This window comes from Notamacropus eugenii, chromosome 5, assembly GCF_028372415.1.
Source record: "Notamacropus eugenii isolate mMacEug1 chromosome 5, mMacEug1.pri_v2, whole genome shotgun sequence".
Classification (NCBI taxonomy): Eukaryota; Metazoa; Chordata; class Mammalia; order Diprotodontia; family Macropodidae; genus Notamacropus; species Notamacropus eugenii.
In genome coordinates, this window is record NC_092876.1 from 374,769,670 (window position 1) to 374,791,516 (window position 21,847).

Consider the following 21,847-nt stretch of genomic DNA (forward strand, 5'->3'; position numbering starts at 1 on the left):
AGTTGTAAAGTCCTTTTGTATTATTTCTTATATCCTGTATTATCTCATATCCATTTCCTCCTTTCTACTACCACTATCACTCTATTTAGACCCTCAAAACAATTCCCTTAGTCTATTGCAATAATCTCAACTGGTCTGTATGCTTCTAATCTCTTCCCTTTCCTATTCATCATTCATATAGTTGCCAAAATCATTTTCTGGATCAGAATCCTTGAATCCTCCCTTGATCTACCAGCAGATAGGAATGAATGAATGTGTGCAGGGGGAAGTATTAAATATTTATTATGGGCAATTACACTGTAGAAAGCACTGGATATACGAGCAAGACAAACCCTGTTCTCATGGGTTCAAATTCTGAGGGAGGTAACACATTATAAGAAGGTTTAGGTGCAATTCAGATGCAAGGCTCAGTGTTTCTTAAGAGTGTGGTAAGGCAGATAGGCAGATAGATAAGGCATCCTCTTTAGTAAAAAGTTTTCCTGAAAATTATATCAGTGTCTGATCTCGAAATACTTGATGATGCCAAAGGCTTTGGCAATGAAAACATCAGTTTCTGGTTCATAGCTCAGGAGCTAGGCCTGCTAAAGATGTGGGAGTTGCAACACCAGCAGAAGCAGTTACCAAGCTTCTTCTTCTAAGGGGTTGCCAGAACAATGGCACATGTGGAAAGGCTAGAAACAGGATGAGTTGGAGTTGGGGTTGGGGGAATGTTCTTGGTCTTTCTTACCTGCTTATTGATGTTAGTCTATAGTTGGCATGGATGGTGGGGAAGGCAGGCTTCTCCTCTCTCCTTAGGGGTTTATTCCTTGGTAGATGCTTGCAGGGACTGAAACTTGGGCTGTCCCTACCAGAGTCTGAGGACAGGTAGTAGTAAAGATAGTGGCAATTCTTTGGCAGAAGTGGCCCCTTTTCCATTCTAATCTCTTGTCTATCTCCATTCCACACACTTGTTTCATTGGAACTTGTATTATAATTATTTATACACATATATTCTTCTGTTAGACTGAAGGTTAATATCAAAAAATAGACTGGGTTTCATCTTTGCATTTCCAGTGATTTCCACATGTAGACTTCCAATTCAGTTTTTTTCCAGAGTGGGAGGAAAACCACATAAATTTAAATGAATAAACTTATTTCTAGGACAGTCACAAAAGCAGCCATTTACGTGGGATGGTTCTGTTGAACTTGTGAATTTGTATTGCACAAAAATGATGCTGCAGAGTCTCACCTTTACATTAATAATAACCAGCACTTCTAGAGCCCTGTAAGATTTGTGAAATTCTTTACTTACACTTTCTCAGTAGATACTCATAATAATTTTGTGAGGTTCATTCTATAGTTATTTTAATTCTGCAAGAAACTGAGGCTAAGAGCAATCAAGTGACTTTCCCATAGTCACATAGTGAAATCCAGCAAGTTTCAAAGGGGTAATTTTTTAAACACAGGTCTTTCCTTGGCGCCAGTGCAGGGCTTTTCCCACTGTTCTAAGCTACCTTAAAAGAAGCTTTCATGATTCTATTTTCTCATGTAACCTTATAACAAATTTAAAGCAGGAAGGAAGGCAACAAGTATTTATAAGTACCTACTATGTGCCAAGGCACTGTTCTAAGAACTTTACAATATTATCTCATTTGATCCTCACAACAACTCTGGAAAGTAGGTGCTATTATTATCATTTTACAGATGAGGAAGCTGAGGCAAACAGAGGTTAAATGACTAGCCCAGGTAAGTAAAAAGTTGATAAATGTCTGAGGCTGGATTTGTACTCAGTTCTTTGTGACTCTAGGCCCAATGCTCTATCCACTGAGTCCTAGCCAATGTGGTATATATCAATAATGTCCCAGAAAATTAATCTTAAGGGAACAAGGAAATGTTTTCAAAAAGCTAAATAGAGTCAAGGGTGGCTGGAGGGTATAGTAGATAGAGTACTGGGCCTGGAGTCAGGAAGACTCATCTTCCTAAGTTCAAATCTGTGACCCTGGGCAAGTCACTTTACCCCATTTGCCTCAGTTTCCTCATCTGTAAAATGAGTTGGAGAAGGAAATGGCAAACTACTCCAGTATCTTTGCCAAGAAAACCCCAAATGGGGTCATAGAAAGTTGAATACTACTGAAGAATGACTAAACAACAACAGCAGGCCAAGAGAGGCAACAGAATGTCATGAATAGTGGACTGGTCTTGGAGTTAGGAAGATGCCTGGATTGTACTTCCACCTCTGACACAAGGCAGCTTTGTGGCAAGTCATTTAATTCACTTCTCAGTGCTCCCAGGCAACTCTGTAAGAGCCTGAGTAACACATTTGCCAAATGGCACTAGTAGAGTAAGTCTGCATCCTGGGAGTTTCACCATGCAGATAAAATCATGGGTCAGGACTAAAAAATAAAATAAAATGAAAATCATTTCTATGAAAATTATAGGGCCTAAGAACAGATAAGAGGCTCCAAGGTGGCCCAGTGGATAGATAGCCTGGCCTGGAGCCAGAAGACTCATCTTTGTGAGTTCAAATCAGGCCTCAGATATTTATTAGCTGGGTGACCCATGGCAAGTCACTTAACCCTGTTTGTCTCAGTTTCCTCATTTGTAAAAAATGAGCCACAGAAGGGAATAGCAGACAACTCCAGTATCTTTGCCAAGAAAATCCCAACTGGGCTCACAAAGAGTCAGATATAACTGAAACAACAACAACAAAAATGTCAATCTGGCATGTGCTCAGCTGATTCAACTTCCCATTATGGTGAAAGTAGATTTCTAGAAGACTAGTAATGACATATAATGAAAGTTGCATCAGTCAAACACCCTAATGGAATCTGCACAAAGGGATAATAACACTTTTCAATGCTTTAAGTAGCTCAGAAGAAAGGTTGAAAGTACAATATCATGTTAATAACTGATGAGCAAATATATCTAAAGTTAGAATTACCAGAAATAAAACTTCACAGCTTTCTGGCACTTACTTGTTTTTTCCTGGAATCCTTTATGATTTCTTTGATTTCTAAAGTGATAATAGTTATTTGAAGTTATCAAGGAAAACTGAAAATTGAGTAACATTTTTAAAAAATCCACTTTTCTTATAGCGGGCTCCTCAGTCACTGTTAGAGCGCTCAGAACAGCAGATCCGGGCTGCATCTAGCTTGGAGGAACTTCTCAGGATCACACACTCTGAAGATTGGAAGCTGTGGAAATGTCGACTGAAACTCAAAAGCTTAGCTAGCATGGATTCCCGCTCAGCATCCCATCGCTCCACCAGATTTGCGGCAACGTTTTATGACATTGAAACACTTAAAGGTAGACGTGTGGTTATGCTTCTCTCTTGTCAAATTTTTGGCATCAATCATCTATACCATCTGTTTCATTACGTTTAAGTAAAACAGGTAGACATGTATAAGAATGATTTTTAAAAATAAGGATCTTTTGTCATTCTCTTTTTGATGAAGTATTGATTTTGAATCATGATTCCTTATTTATTCTAAATGGGAATATGTGAAAAGTGATTTTTAATGATTCAACAGCAAAAGCATAAGATGGCCAAATGTAGAAAAATATTTAACTCTGTGATATTTAGGAAACATAAAGCCAAAAAAAATTGAAAAGTAGAACTGAAATACCTATGCTTTTTAGTGAGGTGTATTATAGTGTCTATATGGGGGCTAATAAATTAGATATAGTTTTCTGATTTTCCTTCAGTCTGTGACCTCCACTGAGAAAAATAAGTTGATACAGAAAGAAACATTATAATAGATAATGATAAATTATGACAAAAATGAACTCATGACAGCCAAAGAACAAAAACTCCAACCTAAAAAAATAAGATCATTTAAATAACAATAAGCTGAATTTTATAGGACACACATATATCTATATAAGTATACATATATATTTTATGCTATGTATGTAGTTTATAGCACTTTGCTAAATGATTTGTTCATATTTATATATAATATATACATATATACAATATATACATATGTATGTACACACATATATACACAGAGTGTCCTGAAAGTCTAGTTTAAAACTTCAATATGACTTTTGGACACCCTGTATGCTCTCCCATTTGAAATTATTCATTAAAAGTTTGAGAGAGTTAGTTATTCCAAACCATGTAGAAACTCTAATTCAGAAAGGGTAAGAGTCTTGGCTACCCTCTCACTAGTGAATGCCAAAGTTGAAACCTGAAGCTCCTAGGTGTGGTATAATAGGAAGAATCTCTTTTCCTAATATTACTGCCTGCATTGAAATGATAGTTTTGTGTTTCCATGGATCCATTCTACAATGGTAGTGATAACCTGGTAAGACAGCAGAAGTGTCTACTAGAGAAAGTTACATGCTCTAGTCAAGTACTTTCTCCATTCTGTGAAGCCATGCTTATATGGTACTAAACAGAAGTTTCTCTCATATTGACTGTTACAATCATATCCACTCTCTTATGACTTAAACTTAAAATGGTCAGGCTTCAAAACTATTATTATAATGACTATCCTTCAGTTATTTTTTTCTTCTTGGTAGGAGAAGAGTGGTGAATGATTACAAGATAGACCCCCTAAAAGGTCCATCGATGGATTTCAGGGGGGTCTATGTACTTAGATAGGGAGAAAATACAGTTATTTCTTACATATCATGACCTTCTCCATCGTGGGTTTTGATATATCACAGGTCAGCACGAGAAATTAAATTAGAATTTGGGGGAAGTTTTGTGGAAGCCACAAATGACATGTAAAGGCCAGCAGATGACACAGAAAAAGTTTAGAAACTCAGAAATTCATAAAATATATGTATAGCATCTTATAATATCAACATTTTAAAATCTTTTAGTACCATAATAATCCAGACTTTTTCTCTGGTACAAAGGGAGAGTCAAAAAATTTTACACAAATTTTCTAGATCATGAGGTTCCCCTAACCCTCATGATGTGAAAGGGATACTGACACAACTGGAAAAAAACAATGCAACAAAGTCAGAGTAAACTCAGTAGCATATCTGATATTTAACAGTTTGCCAAATATCTGGTAGTTTAAGTTTTAGGGGATTGCGGAAACCCAGAATGGGAGAAATTAGGTCATATTGAAAAGAAAAGAAAGAGACTGAGAAAAGAGGGTTTAGAAATAGTCATTTTAGTGTCAGTCTTATTTTAGAGAAGTCTACCAAAGTGATGTATTTTGAACAGAAATCTTAGGGTTTTTGGAATTATTCTCTGATTATAAAATCCCAAGAGAAGAGATCATTTCTCTTAGCAACCAAAACATGAGCAGTTTGTTTTGTTGAATGAGTATTATTTTCATATAGGATGATGATGACAGCTAACATATACGGTGCTTACTATGTGCCAGGCATGTACTAAGCACTTTGGATATATTATCTCCTTTTATTTCACAACAACCCTGGGAGGTGGATGCCATTATTATCACCATTTTACAGTTGAAGAAACTGAAGCAAACAGAGGTTAAGTGACTTGCCCACAAAGCTAGTAAGTCTTTGGGGCTGTATTTGTCTTTCTAACTCAAGGCCCAGTACTCTATCCACAATATTCTGATAATAGAATAATGTAAATGGGCAAAGATATAAAAATAAAAATAGAATAGGTTCAAAAAAGTCTACATCCTGAAACTTGATTGTAAAGATCAAATATTTTCCAATAAAATATACAGATCCAAAAGCAAAGTTTATACAATATTTGAATACCTAAGTGTCAAAATCTAACAAAAGCTAGCAAAGTGGCTTCTATTTTACAGGAAAGTAATTTCCTTTTTATTGCCAAAAGTTTTTTCTTCTCCTTCCCCTTCTCCTTGATTTTAGTTAGCATAGATAGAACACTGTTTTGTCTTTAAGTGTTCATTTCATTGTCATTTAGAACCATGATTCTAGAACATTTCATTATGAGGCAACTTACACAGATGTATTAAAAAATTGGTGTGCTGAATTTTCTATTCATTGTCCATTATCCAAAATACGACCCTTTTATGACATTATCATTAGAAATGCCTTTCTATATAGGCCTATGAATACATGCCATGATTGACTTCAAAATGGAAGCAATTGTCTCTGGCTGGGATCCTGTCAAGTTCTTAATAAATGCCCTTCAACTCAATGTGCTTTTTATCTTCTCACTAATCAGCCTTTCCAGATGGACACTGTGTAGTTATAAAATGGATTGGATGATTCTCACCAAAGGAAAATGAAATAATTACCAGTACCTACAACAACCCCCACTGCCTCACCATAAATGGCTAGTGAGAAAGACCTTCCCTCTCTCCCTTAAAAAAATATTTGATCATATAAACTAATCAACAAATGAAAGAGATGAACATTGGAAACCTGAAAATTATATCATTAATATAGCTACGGCTCACATTGTAGTACTAAAAGTTACTTAATTTACTGTCTTCAATGAATTTTCTTTCTTCAGTCATAGATGAAGAATGGCAGAGAACTCAATGCACTCCAAGAGAGACCTGTGTGGAAGTGGCCAAAGAGCTGGGGAAAAGCACTAACACTTTCTTTAAGCCCCCCTGTGTTAATGTATTCCGGTGTGGAGGCTGCTGCAATGAAGAGAGCCTCCTTTGTATAAATACAAGCACATCATATGTTTCAAAACAGGTAATGCAAATTTTCAAGATCCCTATAAAGAAATGCAAGCATTGATGCCCTGAAGCAGAGAATGATGCTAATGACTCAAAAATGTGATGGTGAAAGGATTCATAATAAATAACACCTAGCATTGTCTGGTCAATAAATAAATATATTTCATAAATAATAATAATAAATAATATCAGCCCAAGGAAAAAAGGGTCTTTCAAAGACAATCCTATAAGGTTGCCCAGTGGAACCAACCAACATTGCTAATGCTAGTGGTGAGAAAAAAAATGAGAGGTTGCATGGTAACGACTCTGTGGTTTAGTTAAGAGACATGATGCCGAAAAGCTTAAAATCAAATTAAAACCTTTTATTATTATTATGTTTGCAGTCATGCTCTTATATAATCTTTTTTCTTAATGTTTTCTTAATTCCTCTGTGAAAGTTGATATTCTGATAAAATTCTATATAAACTGAGCACATTTGTTCATCTGAACACTTGTACCAAAATGGAATAATAGAACTCTGACTTTATATGATACTAATGCATCAAATTACTCATATATTTTTTGTAGTTGGAATGGGGAAATTTCTGTATCTAAATCACAATGGAACAATATGATATAGCATGATGTGAGATATTTGTGAAAATTCTGACCTCTACCGTTCAAGAGTTAGAAGAATGCCCTCAGTATTCTAAGCTGCAATTGTCAGAAACAAAGCTTATACAACATGACAGTAATTAGTTCATTTGTCTTAAAATAGATTTTTTTGTAGCATACATGAAAACTTGCACAAACACGCTAGGATTAAAAACAGAATGGAATAAATAACATGTTTTATGAGCAATAATAAGTATGTCCCAGCTATTGGCCCAAGACTGGTTTTCTTAGTAAATGTTTTTGTTGTCCTGTTGTTTTCAGTCATGCCCAACTTGTCATGACCCCATTTGAGGTCCTTTTGGCAAAGATACTGTAGTGGTTTGCCATTCCTTCTCAAATTTATTTTACAGATGAGGAAACTGAGGCAAACAGGTTTAAATAGCTTGCCCAAGGTCACACAGCTAATAAATGTCTGAGGTCAGATTTGAATTCATGATTGTGAGTGTTCCTGACTCCAGGCCCAGCACTTTTTCCACTGTACCACCTAGCTGCTCCATTCCTTAGTAAATAGCTGGATACTTTAAAAAGTCATACTCAAATTTTTTTTTTAAAGTAATACAACTATACAAAGTCCTATACTTGCTTTACAAGTATGCATAATTGAAAATTTTAATTCAGTCCAAACAACAACTTTCAGCCCAAAGTTGTAGAATATTTGATGAATTAATAAAATTAGAGAAGTAACATTAATACAATAAGTAAAGCAGAATGCTTTCCTCACAATCATCCTGTGAGATAGGTACTACAAGTATTATTCACCCCACTGTAGAGAAAAGGAAACTGAAGATCCCTGATGAGGGTCTTGCAACAGCCAAATCATGTCAAGAGTAACATTCCAACCCAAGAAACATATGAAATGGAAACTAAAAACACATAAGATGGAAGTTCAAACTTCTCTGTGCATTTTCTAGATCTGCTCTACAAGTAGTCACATTCTTTGATGGAACCATTTGCCAAAATTCTGAGCCTTTCTCCCTTAACCACATTAAGAAGACAACAAAATCATACTTCAACTTTCTTCCTTAATGGACTTAAAGCACAATGATATCTAGTATCTCATTTTATTCTATCTAGACTCTCTTGGTAAAGCAGCATCAGGTATCCTCATTCCAGCTTAATCAGGGGAAATGGGCATGAAGTGTTTAAGCAATTTGACAAAACTCACACCATGACAGAGCTGGGAAAAGAACCCTATGCTTCATGCTCCTTTCACCAACTTATTCTTGTGTCCACATTACTTCAGTTGTAGTTTTGTATTCAGTTGGCATAAGAGAATGCAAGCCAAAATACAGAATGTGGTAGTCATTAAAATACTTTGTATATAATTAAGCATGCATTATTATCATTATCTTTTTTCTCCAACAGCTTTTTGAGATAACAGTGCCTTTAACAACTGTACCTGAATTAGTACCAGTTAAGGTTGCTAACCACACAGGGTGTAAATGTTTATCAACTACTCAACACCACCCCTATTCCATCATAAGAAGATCCATCCAAATCCCTGAAGAGGATCGGTAAGACAGTTACTCTACTTAATTTTGCTAGGTTTTTCTTTTTCCAAAGTCTTATGTGTACAGCATGATTTTTCTGTCAGCACTCAACAAACATGCATTATACTAGTCTTCTTTTTTTCTTCAAGCTCTGGTGTTGTTCTTTTATCAATTACCTTCTAGATTATTTCCATTTGCACTGCCTACTCTTTAACTATGTTGCTGTACATTAACTCCTTTCTTTATAAGGTGTTAGATGCAAACTGCAGCCAGCCTCACCAACATTGTTAGGAAGAGACTTTACATATCTAACACTGAGCGTACCTTTTTTAAATATATGTGCATAGTTTTATGGAATTGTAAAATGCTAATCCAGCCTCCCATTTGGCAAACATGCCTTGAGTCCAAGAAGAAATAGATTAAATGAAGCTAAGTTTTTATATTTTAGGAGTTCAAAAGTGCCAAGAAAAGGTTGCCTATTGTTGTAGCAGGATGTCTCAAAATTTAAGACAAAATGATAGTTTTCTTATTATTTCTTATCTCACAATGGAGTGAATAAACTATCTACTTCACAGGGTGATTGTGAGGAAAATTCTGACATACCTATATTAATGTTACTTCTCTAATTTGTACCTATTATATTAATGTTACTTCTCTAATTTTATTAATTCATCTAGTAGTCTTCAATTTTGGGATGAAGGTGAAAGTTGCCGTTTGGACTGCTATTTTCTTATTAGTGTCTCTCATTTCTTACATTGGTTAGGGTAATCCATGATCTGTTTTTGTTAAATCACCCATTCATCATTGTAAGTTTGAATACAAGTTCAGGGAGTCAGTGTATCTATCAGCTTTGAGTATGTTCCTCTTCCTTTTTACCTCAGTGATACATGTTGGGACTGGAAGCTCAATTCCGTGTGGACAGTCTCGGGCAGGTAAAAGTGGGACTTCTAAATCTTAGAGTCTTACGAGGCCCTCCATGAACAGCGGGGTTCGAGAAGGTCAGACTGAGCTAGCTCGGCTAGCTCGGGTATTTCCGCCTCTCCCCCGGAAATACCTTATGGGTGGAGTCTCCCTGCCCTCGAGGTCGTCCCGGATTGGAGCACACCTAGTTACCTAACAGCATGGTATTGAGATGCAAACTGTGTGGCTGAAGATTAAGTAGGATTGAGGAAGCCAGAAAGCTCTCTCTTAGCACGTGTGGAGCCAAAGAGGAAAGTAGGGCTCCGCTTCTTTTCTTTCCTCTCTCCCCTCCCCCTCTCTCCCCGCTTGTACTTCTACTTCCAATCCCTTAAGCTTAGCCTCCTTAGGAAATCTCCCCCTCTTCCTCCTAAGGAAGACCCCCCTGCACTTGTAACCGAAACCCTGTAATAAAGCTCAACCCCTGTTCGACTCTGGAACGTCCTTTCTCTCATACGTTTATCCGGCGTGGCCAGCCGAAGATCTCGGAGGTGAGGTAGGAAAGACTCGGGTAGCCCAATACAGGCCTCTAGGCTTGGCAGATACAAAATTGAGTGGAGGTCTAACAAGTAGATATGTGGACCAGAAAAAAGAATAGGACTACATGTATCCATTTGCTGAATATTTTCTGGATTTCTCCCTGAATCTCTTCTAGTACTGCCTCCAAGAGCCAACCCTTACCACAAAGGATTAAAAAGAAGATAGGGGGAGAAATCCAGCAAAATTGAGAACATATTTTTAAAAATTTGACATTGTCTGCAGTGTCCCCTCCCCACCTGTGCCTGAGTAGTGAGGGGAGGTGTCTTCTCATAACTCTTCTTTATTCTTTATAAGTTTGCAGTATTCCTTTATAATTGTCTTGTGATAGCTGTTCTTTCCATTTACATTAATGTAGCCTTTACACATACTATTTTCTTGGTTCTGCTTACTTCAGTTTTCATCAATTCATGTAAGTCCTTTCACACTTTTCAAACTTTCCTACTTTTTATACATGTTCACCATTTCTTACAACACAGTAATAGTCCATTTCATTCATGTGCCACAATTTGTTTAGCTAATCCTTAATTGATGGGCATGTATTTAATTTTCCAATTATTTGTTACCACAAAAAGTTCTGCTCAAAATATCTTGGTGCATCAAGAGTTCACATGTCATGTCTTGAATCAACAGGAGACTTCAGATAGCATCTGCTCTACTCTTCAGATTCTGATCACAAAATTCAGTGTTAGAATAGCTCATTTGGCCAGAGTTTTGTTTTGTTTTATTTTGTTCTGTTCTGTTGCTGAGCAGGGATACAGCAGTGATAGCTTGGCTGCCATGCCCCTGGGAGAATTTGTGAATATGAAAATTTCTTCCTACTTACTCTTACATGCTCGTAATGCTGTTATACATGAGATTAGCTTGGTTTTAATCCTTAACAACATTTTAGGAATGGGAGATTTGCTCTTGAATAAAAATGTTGCACTTTTTTTCTCCATTCCCAATTTGGATTTTATGCTAATTGTACTCTCCAAACTGATTTCAAATGATCCACAGAGGCTCATATTTCTAAACCAAATGATAAATCAGAGAATGACTTATCTAGGCCTTAGAGATTCTTTTTAGTCAGCTAATTTATTTTGCAGACAAGGGAGCTAAGACACAGAGTACTTAAGAAGAACTCACATTTATTTAGCATTACATAGTTTACAAGGCAAAATAACATAGTCAGTAGGTAATATAAGTATTAATCTCTCCATTTTAAAGATTGGGAAACTGAGACTCAGAGACATTATATAATTTGCTCATGCTGCAGAATTAGCAACACTTGGAGCTAAGATTTGAACTTAGTAGTTAACTGATTCAAGTCACTGTGCCATACTATGCAACTCTGTCTCCCTGGCTTCAGTGATTTTGACTCTGGAGGAGAGAGTGAGGCTGATGACTTGGTACAGCCTGCCTTACTTAAATCCAATTTACTTGCAGGTCAAGACATCACTCTCCTGATGTCATTGTTCATCTTTGAAAATGAAGGCCAAACAACATTTTTAGTAGAAAGTCAAGGATAGGAACCAAATCTCTTGAGTGCTACTCTTTCTTGTATGTGTGTGGTTTTTCCTTCATTCTCAAAGAGAAATAGACACCAGGAAGATGACGCCATGACTTGCAAGTGAAGTGGAGTTGAATGAGGGAAGGCTGTGCAGAGTCACCAGTCTCACTTTCACCTCCAGAGTCATTGGGGTCCAGTAGCCAGATAGAGTTCAGGACAACTGGAGATGGCCTCTTTTCTTAAAAGACATAGCCACTATGCAGCCATTCCTATTAAACATAGCCAGATGCCAATGATTTCTGTTCTAATTAAACCATAAAGAGTGAAGAAAGTGTTGAGTTATAGTTCCATATAGTAAAAGAAGATAATAAGGATATAATGAAATAATACACAAATAAAAGAATTCTTTATAAACAATAAAACTATAAAGCAATGTACAACCTGCTACAAACCATTGTTTTTATTAGACTCAAATTAAAACTTGCCTAGTATCACAGATGACAGACACTTAGATGGAAGAACAACTTGAGCTGAAGGCAGCAGCCCTGGAGCTAAACGCCAAGTTCTTAATTCACAATAAAGAGAAGCAAAAAATTCCATTTAAATCATGTTTACTACTTAATTTTAAAATTTTGCTAAATGTAAAGAAATGCAACACTTTAAAAATCACGAAACTATACTTGCACCATTTTGTTTAATTTTTCCAAATATAAAGGAATGTACCATTTTGCAAAAAATTGCTACCACTCTTCAGTGGAATTGACTAGCATTTCAGTAAAATCTGTATCTTTTAAAATATCAGCTAATTCAACAATCCCATTGAACGAATGTTATATACTGTGTGTAATAAACCTGAAAAATGGATTAAGGGTTTTAAAAAACCCTTCCTCCAGAGAGTTTATATTCTACATATATAAGTAAATATTATTATACAAAGTAACTTCAAGAAGGAAGGGACACTAAAAACTTGGGTGGGGAGGGAGTTTCATGCTTTAAAGAAAGCCAGCTATTCTAAGAAGAGTTCAGATGGATGCACGTTCTATATATGGAGGGCCACCTGTGCAAAGAAGCAGAGGGACTGTTGTGTACAGGAACAGCGAGTAGGTTGATTTGAGTAGCACACAGAGTGCAAGAAAGACAATAATGTGAAATAAGACTGAGAAGGTAACTGGGAGCCATTTTGTGAAAGGTTTTAGATACCAGGTAAATTTGGACCATTTAAGAAAATGAGGACTCTGAGTCAGAGGAATTTTAAAAGGAAAAGACTTGATTAGATTCTCTTGCCTGTTTTGGTTCCTTTACTTGGCAGCAAATGCATCTTCCAATTAGTAGTTATGTGTTAACCCAAAGTCTACTGTAGGAAAAGGGGAACAGTGAGAAAACTCATATGTAAGATGTATCCAAAAGTGATTTTTCAAAGGATATTTTTTATGGTTGGCTGGAGACAGGAGTGGGAAGATGCTGATTCTTCAAATCTACATCTGAGTATGGGTGGTAATATGGCAAATGGGAAATTAACCTACGAGATTTTCCTTTCCATATGAGAAAATTCCTATCCCTAATACATGCTAAAGATTCTCCCTCCTTTTGGAGGGTAGGTTTCAGGATGCCTATGGGTGGGAAACAAGTTATCATCAGTTCCCTCTACTTCCTCTCTTTTCTTTGGCATCTTGGAGAGCAGCAATTGGTTGAAAGGAATAAAAGCATGAAATGGAATGTTTTCTGATTTAATCAAGGACAACTGAGAAGGGGGATTTGAAGGGCCTCTTCTATGATACCAGAGACTATCAGACCATAATAGACCCAGTCGGAAAAGGAGGTAAGGACAAGGTTTTTAATTTGTTTTAAGGTTGAAAGCAAAAGAAAAAAAAAGAAAACTCATAAGACTCTTGAGAGGAATAGATGATGTACTAGACGATAGAATCACAATCCAAAAAGATCTTGACAAACATCAGAGCTGTCAGAACATTCAGTCTGGGACCTGCCTACACCACTCCCTAGTACAATCAAAATCAGATTAAAATATAATTGGGAAATGTTTAACTTTTTGTTGCTTAACATTGTCAGCAAAAACATTAAGCATTAATGTTTAACATCAACATTGGCTTAGAAAAATGCAATAGATAACGTTAATAATGTGGTTTTCTAAGTCAATATGTGGCTAATTAGGATTCTTATTTTGGTTTAGTGGCCTCATTTTCATTTGAATTTGACACCATTATACTAGAGCACTGGGTTGTAACTATTAAGATAAAATTCAATAGGAGTAAATGTAAAATCTTATCCTTAGTGTCAAAAAATCAATTTCATGAGGACAAGAAGGGGAAGGTATGATTAGATAGCAATTGCTCTGTAAAAGGTCTGGTGGTTTTAGTGGATTACAATGTCCAGTATTCAGGAAGGAAGGAAGGAAGCATTTGTTAAGTACCTAATATGCACCAGATACTATACTAAGCATTTTACAAATATTATTTCATTTGTTCCTCACAACAGCCCTGGGAGATGAGTGCTATGTGGTAGCCAAAAAAAACCAAAACAAAACAACCCACCAAAAACAAACAAGGAAAACTAGTACAACGTTGGACTGCCTTAAGAAGTATGTGGTTATTCAGTCATTTCAGTCATGTATGGCTCTTCATGACCCCATTTTTGAAGTTTTCTTGGCAGAGATACTGGAGTAGTTTGCCTTTTCCAACTCATTTTACAGATAAGAAAATTGAGGCAAACAGAGCTAAGTGACTTGCCCAGGGGCACAGGGCTAGCAAATATCTAGGGCTGGATTTGAACTCATAAATATGAAGCTACCTGATTCCAAGCCAGTGTTCTATCCACTGCACCACCTAGCTATAGAGAAGTGATAGTCCATTGTACTGTCTGTCCCTCAACTAACCTCCAGCAGAATACGACTTTAGTTCAGGATGCCATGGTTAAGAAGGATGGCAATAAGTTGGAAAGTATTCAAGGAAGAGCAACTGTTATAGTGAAAATCCATGTAGTGAAATGTCCCATGAGGACTGGTTGAAAGAATTGGGCATGTTTAATGTGGAGAAGCTCCAAGGAGAACAAGAATCTGTCTTCAAGTATTTGAAGGCCTCTGAGAGAAAAGAAAAAAACAGAGAAATGGGTAGAAGCTTCAAAGAGGCAAATGTAGGCTTCTTTGGTCAAGAAAAGCTTTCTAAAAATGAGAACTGTCTCAAAGTGGAATGGACTGCCTGTAGAGGACAGAGTTTCTTCCCCCCACAGAGGTTGGAAGACCCCTTGTGCTATAGTGGGGACTCCTCCTGTGTATTAGTTAGACTCGACAGCTACTGAAGGCTCTTCCAGTTCTTGAATTCTGTGACTCTATAGCTCACTTATGTTCCCCAGAAGGAAATGTACTTGCAGTTATATAACTCTAAGTAGCACACCCATCTATATACATATAATATGAAGAGTCATAAAGACCAGAAGCCATGAATCATGACAACCCATAGTTTAACAGGCCCTATTATACCAGGCTGAGGATTTTGTATTTTATTCGAGAGGTAAAAAGTAGTACCTAAAAACTGTGAACAAAGTATTTCTATGATCATATCTAGGTCTTAAGAATATCAATTTGGCAGCTTTGTGGAGAATGAATTGGAGAAGGGAGCAAAAGGAAGCAGAGAGGCTATTGAAATAGCTCAGCAGAAAGGTGATGAGGGCCTGAACCAGGGTAGAGGCTTTGTGGGCGGAAGGAATGGGACAGATGCAATAAATGGTGGGAAGGTCAAAATGATTAGAGTGCAGAATATGTGGAGGAAAAAAAAGCATGTGGAAAAAAAGACAACGATGAGAATTTGGGTGACCAGTTGAATTATATGCTTATAAAATGAAATTTGAAATATTTGGAGATCATTAAACCAGCTGTCTCATTTTATAGAAGAGGAAACTGAAACCTCAAGAGCTGAAGTGTCTTGCCCAAGCTCACACTGGTGGCAAAGGTAGGAAGAGTGATCTTAATAGAATCAGGGAAATTTGGAGGATGAATAGATTGGGAAAAAGGTTATAAGGTTCATTTTAGACATGTAGAGCTTGATGTCACCGTGGACATCTATGTGAAACTGTCTAGTAGGCAGCTGGGACTTGAATTTAGGAAAGAGATTAGAATAACAAGTCATCTACATAGAGATGATAATGGAGGTGAGTATAATGGATAATGGATGAGGGGGAACTAATGGGTTCACCAATGCAAAGAGTATACAGAGAAGAGGACACGGGACAGACTTTTGGGATATGCCAACATGTATTATTTCACTCATTTCAATCATGTCCAACTATTTGCAAACCCATATGGAGTTTTCTTGACAAAGATACTGGAGTGGTTTGCCATTTTCTTGCCCAGCTCATTTTACAGATGATGAAATTCAAGCAAACAGGGTTTAATGACTTGTCCAGGATCACACAGCTAGGAAATGTCTGAGGCCAGGTTTGAACTCAGAAAGATGAATCTTCCTGACTCCAGATCTGGTACTCTATCCAGTGCATTACTTAGTGAGCATCTAAAATGAAAGAAGACTGAAAAGGAACAACCAAATCAGGATTCTAAAAGATCTTGATGGGAAAGATCATTGGGATGAATCAATTAGAATGAATCTCAGTGGGGATATATATATAAAGTCTTATATTCCGGATCTAAAATCTATTTGCATGGTACATAGAACAGATACATAAAAGGAGAATAAAGGGAGCTACTTCATAAAAGCTGAGGGAAAAGAATGTGTCCAAGAGGAGGGGGTAGTCAAAGTCCAAAACTACTAATGACAGGAAAAAAAGCCAATATCTTTAGTAATTTAAAAAGACAATTTGCAGTCTTGGAGAGCAGTTTCATTCAAGTGAGGAGGTCAGATGCTATTGCAAGAGATTGAGAAGAGAGTGCTAGGTGAGGAAAAAGAAGCAAGGAATGAATAGTCTTTGTAGGAGTCTGACTATATGGAGATAATTTACCATCACTGTCATCTATAGAATGAGCTGGAGAAGGAAATGGCAAACCACTCTAGGATCTTTGCCAAGAAAATTCCAAATAGCATCACAAAGAGTTGGCTGTGACTGAAAAAAATGACTGAACAACATGAAAGAAATATATATAGTTGTGTGTGTGTGTGTGTGTACCAAAAACTATACAGGTTGTTAGATACAATACCTGAACTTTAGACACAGACTAACAATTTCTGGGGGAAATGTGATGTATCATTGTCTTTCTTGGAAAAAAAGTACTATGAACTAATTATGAACTGTCATAAAATTAAGAACTAAGTCATAAAAACATGCACATGATTCATAAGCAGAGAAAAAGAGAATTGAATAAGAAATTGGTGACTATATCTAGGGTTAGTTTAATATATAAGTATTGTATAAATATTTTAAAATATAATGGTCGTGATCTTATCGTGCTTGCCTGTGTCTCTTTCTAAACTTTCTTCCGTTTTGGGGCAGCTAGTGGCTCACTGGCCCTGGAGTCAGGAGGACCTTAGCTCAGACTTGGGCTCAGACATTTGACACTTGCTAGCTGTGTGGCCTTGGGCAAGTGACTTAACCCCAGCTGCCTTGCCTTTCCCCTCCAAAAAAAAAACCCTAATAGAAACAAAAAACTTCCTTCTCCTCTCTTCTGCCTATTTTAAAAATATTCATTGATGCTTTTATTCTCTTATGTGTGTGCAACTATTACTTCCTCTCCTTTCTCTTTTCTTCCTCAAATAAAAGCCTTCCCTTGCAACAAGTAAGTATAGTAATTGCATTGATTATGTGTGCAAATGTATGTCTCATTCTTCATCTATAATCTGTCAGCTCTCCACCAAGAGGCAGGAGGCAGGCTTCTTCTTTAGTCTCCTGGTGTTATGATTGGTCATTGCATTGGTCAGAGTTCTCAAGTCTTTTTTAAGTCTTAAAGGACTTCTTAAGGCCTTTACATGGTTGTGATCATTTCATAAAGAGCCTCCTAGTTGTGCTTACTTCAGTCTGCATCAATTCATACTAGTCTTCAAAGTTTCTCTAAATTATCCCTTTTGTTATTTCTTGCAATGCAATAATAATAGCCTAATATGTTCATATACCATAATGTGTTCAACCATTTCCAAAAGATGAGTACCCACTTTGTTTCTAGGTCTTTGCTAAATTCCCACTGGGAATTAGCTCTTGTATATTAGTATCAGTTCCATACAATCTTGGTTATCAGATCATTGTCAGAGAAAATTGAGTTAAGAAATTTTTTATCAGTTAAGTTCTTTCCCTTCTAATTATAATTGCATTGATTTTGTTTTTGCAAAAACTTATAATTTTATGTAATTAAACTGTCAATTTTATCTCCTGTAATCATCACTGATTTTAGTATGGTCAAAAATGATTCTTTCTAGTTGCCATAGGTATCTTGTTCCATAGGTATCATTCTTCCTCTAATTTATTTATGACATGGCCCTTTATGTCTAACATTTGAATCTTATTATAGAATATGCTGAGATATGTTGGTCTAAGCTTAATTTCTACCTGACTGTTTTCTAATTTTTCCCATCAGTTTTTGTTGAATAGTGAATCCTTACCCCACTACTTTCCATCTTTGGGTTTATTAAGTACCATGCTACCACAGGCATAGGATTATATAATCATAGATTTAGATCTGGAAAGGATCTTAGAGGACACTGAATCCAACCTGCTGACTTAACAGATGAGGAAATGGAGGAACAATTACTTTTGGATCTTTTGTGATTAATTTGTTCTATTGATTAACCTTCTTATTTTTTAACCAGTTTCAAACTATTATGATGATTACTCTTTTGTAGTATATATTTTGAAATCTTCTACTTATAGGCCTCCTTCCATCCCTTTTTTTATTATTTCCTTTTGAGGTTTCTGACCTTTTGTCCTACAAAATAAATTTTATTATTATTTTGTCTACTTTTATAAAGTAACAATTTTATAGTTTAACCAATATGGTAGCTAACTCCCTAAATTAAGGTGATACTGTCATTATTAGCATAATAACATATGCAAAATGAGCAATTAACTTCTCTTAAATAATTTAACTCTTCCTTTATTTCTGTAAAGAGTATTTTGTAGTTACATCTATAATTCCTGTGTGTGTGTTGAAAAGTGGACCCCTGGTTATTTCAAATATAGTGTTGTAATTTTTAATGGAATTTCTTTCTCTGTCTCTGTTAGTTTTTTGTTAGTAATATACAGAGAGGCTAATGATTTGTGGGTTTATTTTATAAACTACTACTTTATTGAAGCTATTCATTGTTTCTGTTAATTTTAGTAGGATTTCTAGGATTTTCTAAATAAACCTTAATATCACCTGTAAAAAATGATAATTTTATTTCTTCTTTGCTTATGGTTGTTCCCTCAACTGCTTTTTCTTGCCTTGTAGCTATACCTAGTATGTCTAGAAGCATAGTAAATAACAGTAGTTTTGACAATGGACATCTTTGCTTTATTTCTCATCTTATTAGAAAGAATTCTGGCATTTGTATGTTATAGATAATGCTTGCTCTTTGCTTCATATAGAAACTCAAAAGTATTAAGGAAGTCTACATTTATTCCTATCCTTTTTAGAATTTTAAAACATAAATAGGAATTTTGTGGTGTGAAAAAAAAAAACTTTTTCTGCCTCCAATGATATCATTATGTGATTTTTATTGTGTTTATTATTAATATAGTCTGTTATGTTTATAGTTTTGTTAATATTGACCTGAATTGACTTATCTGGAATAAAGCAAACCTGAACTACATCACTTCTGCCCCTTGCATTTTATCACTGGTGTCTTTGGTGCATTTAGAATTTTGCTAGAGTGTTCATGAGTGAGCTGGGGTCCTTTAGGACTTTTCATATCAACATCTTAATCAGGAGCCTAACTTCTCCTTTGAAAAGCTCAGTTTAGAAATTATGTTGTAAATAACAGTGAATATAATTTATATCATATTGAGCTGTGTAAGGAATTAATATTAAAGAATTTAGTCGGGGCGGAGCCAAGATGGCGGAGTAGAAAGACGCACATACACATAGCTCCGAACCCACAACCCACAGAACGGCTAGAGGGGACCAACTCACGGTAAATTCTGCACCCAGAGGCCACGGAATATTAGAGCGAGGGAGATTTCTGTTCCGGAGAGACCTGCAAACCTCTCGCGGGGGGTCCTTCGCGCTGCGGACTGGGCGCCGGGACTGGGAGCAGAGGGCAGCCCTGCAGCGGCTGCGACACCGTGAGGAAAAGATTCGAGCGGGCTACGGGGACGGGATCTCCAGCGGCCACGCGGGTGGGACCTGCAAACATCTTGCAAAAGGTCCTTCGCGCTGCAGACGCGGAGCCCAGCCCAGACATGCGGCGGCCGCGGCTCCGAGAGGTACAGATCTGAGCAGGCTTCAGGGACGGGATCTCCAGCGGTGGCACAAGCCCCTCCACCCACAGGTGATGGGGGTCGGTGAGAGAGTCTCTTTGGCGGGTCGAGGGGGGAGTGGGGTGCCCCCATGGCTCGGGCCCCCCCCGGGAGATAGAAGCTGAGAGGCGGCTGCAGACAGGGGCTCCCCAAGCGGGCGGGAGCCTGGATCCATTGTGGAAGGTCTGTACATAAACCCCCTGAGGGAACTGAGCCTAAGAGGCAGCCCTGCCCTGAACTGACCACCTGAACTTAATCTCACACTGAATAGCAGCCCTGCCCCCACCAAAAGCCCTAAGGCGGGAAGCAGCATTTGAATCTCAGTCCCCAAACGCTGGCTGGGAGGACCAGGAGGCGAGGTGGGTGTGAGGAGAATATTCAGAGGTCAAGTCACTGGCTGGGGAGAATGCCCAGAAAAGGGAAAAGAAATAAAACTATTGAAGGCTACTTTCTTGGAGAACAGACATTTCCTCCCTTCCTTTCTGATGAGGAAGAACAATGCTTACCATCAGGCAAAGACACAGAAATCAAGGCTTCTGTGTCCCAGCCCACCCAATGGGCTCAGGCCATGGAAGAGCTCAAAAAGAATTTTGAAAATCAAGTTAGAGAGGTGGAGGAAAAACTGGGAAGAGAAATGAGAGGGATGAAAGAGAAGCATGAAAAGCAGATCAGCTCCCTGCTAAAGGAGAACCAAAAAAATGCTGAAGAAAATAACACCTTGAAAACTAGCCTAACTCAATTGGCAAAAGAGGTTCAAAAAGCCAATGAGGAGAAGAATGCTTTCAAAAGCAGAATTAGCCAAATGGAAAAGGAGATTCAAAAGCTCACTGAAGAAAATAGTTCTTTCAAAACTAGAATGGCACAGATGGATGCTAAGGACTTTGTGAGAAAGACAGATATCACAGAACATAGCGAGAAGATTGGAAAAATGGAAGATAATGTGAAATATCTTATTGGAAAAACAACTGACCTGGAAAATAGAATCAGGAGAGACAATGTAAAAATTCTGGGACTACCTGAAAACTATGATCAAAAGAAGAGCCTAGAGATCATCTTCCATGAAATTATCAAGGAAAACTGCCCTGAGATTCTAGAACCAGAGGGCAAAATAAATATTCAAGGAATCCGCAGAACACCGCATGAAAGAGATCCAAAAAGAGAAACTCCTAGGAACATTGTGGCCAAATTCCAGAATTCCCAGGTGAAAGAGAAAATATTGCAAGCAGCTAGAAAGAAACAATTCAAGTATTGTGGAAATACAATCAGGATAACACAAGATCTAGCAGCTTCTACATTAAGGGATCGAAGGGCATGGAATAGGATATTCCAGAAGTCAAAGAAACTCGGACTAAAACCAAGAATCACCTACCCAGCAAAAATGAGTATAAAACTTCAGGAGAAAAAATGGTCTTTCAATGAAATAGAGGATTTTCAAATTTTCTTGATGAAAAGACCAGAGCTGAAAAGAAAATTTGACTTTCAAACACAAGAATGAAGAGAACCATGAAAAGGTGAACAGCAAAGAGAAGTCATAAGGGACTTACTAAAGCTGAACTGTTTACATTCCTACATGGAAAGACAATATTTGTAACTCTTGAAACATTTCAGTATCTGGGTACTGGGTGGGATTACACACACACACATGCACACACGCACACATACATAGAGACAGAGTGCACAGAGTGAATTGAAGAGGATGGGATCATATCTTAAAAAAAAATGAAATCAAGCAGTGAGAGAGAAATATATTG

At 37.1% G+C, this 21,847-nt stretch overlaps 1 protein-coding gene across 4 annotated transcripts in view; it reads left to right on the top strand.

Moving 5' to 3' along the window:
- Positions 1-21,847, top strand: part of VEGFD (vascular endothelial growth factor D) — an 81,971-nt gene that overhangs the window by 52,300 nt on the left and 7,824 nt on the right. For all 4 annotated transcript variants that reach the window (XM_072614310.1, XM_072614312.1, XM_072614313.1 and 1 more), the window contains 3 exons: positions 3,075-3,285; positions 6,404-6,594; positions 8,598-8,746. In XM_072614310.1, coding sequence (XP_072470411.1) covers positions 3,075-3,285; positions 6,404-6,594; positions 8,598-8,746 — 551 coding nt within the window. The remainder of the gene's footprint in view (positions 1-3,074; positions 3,286-6,403; positions 6,595-8,597; positions 8,747-21,847) is intronic.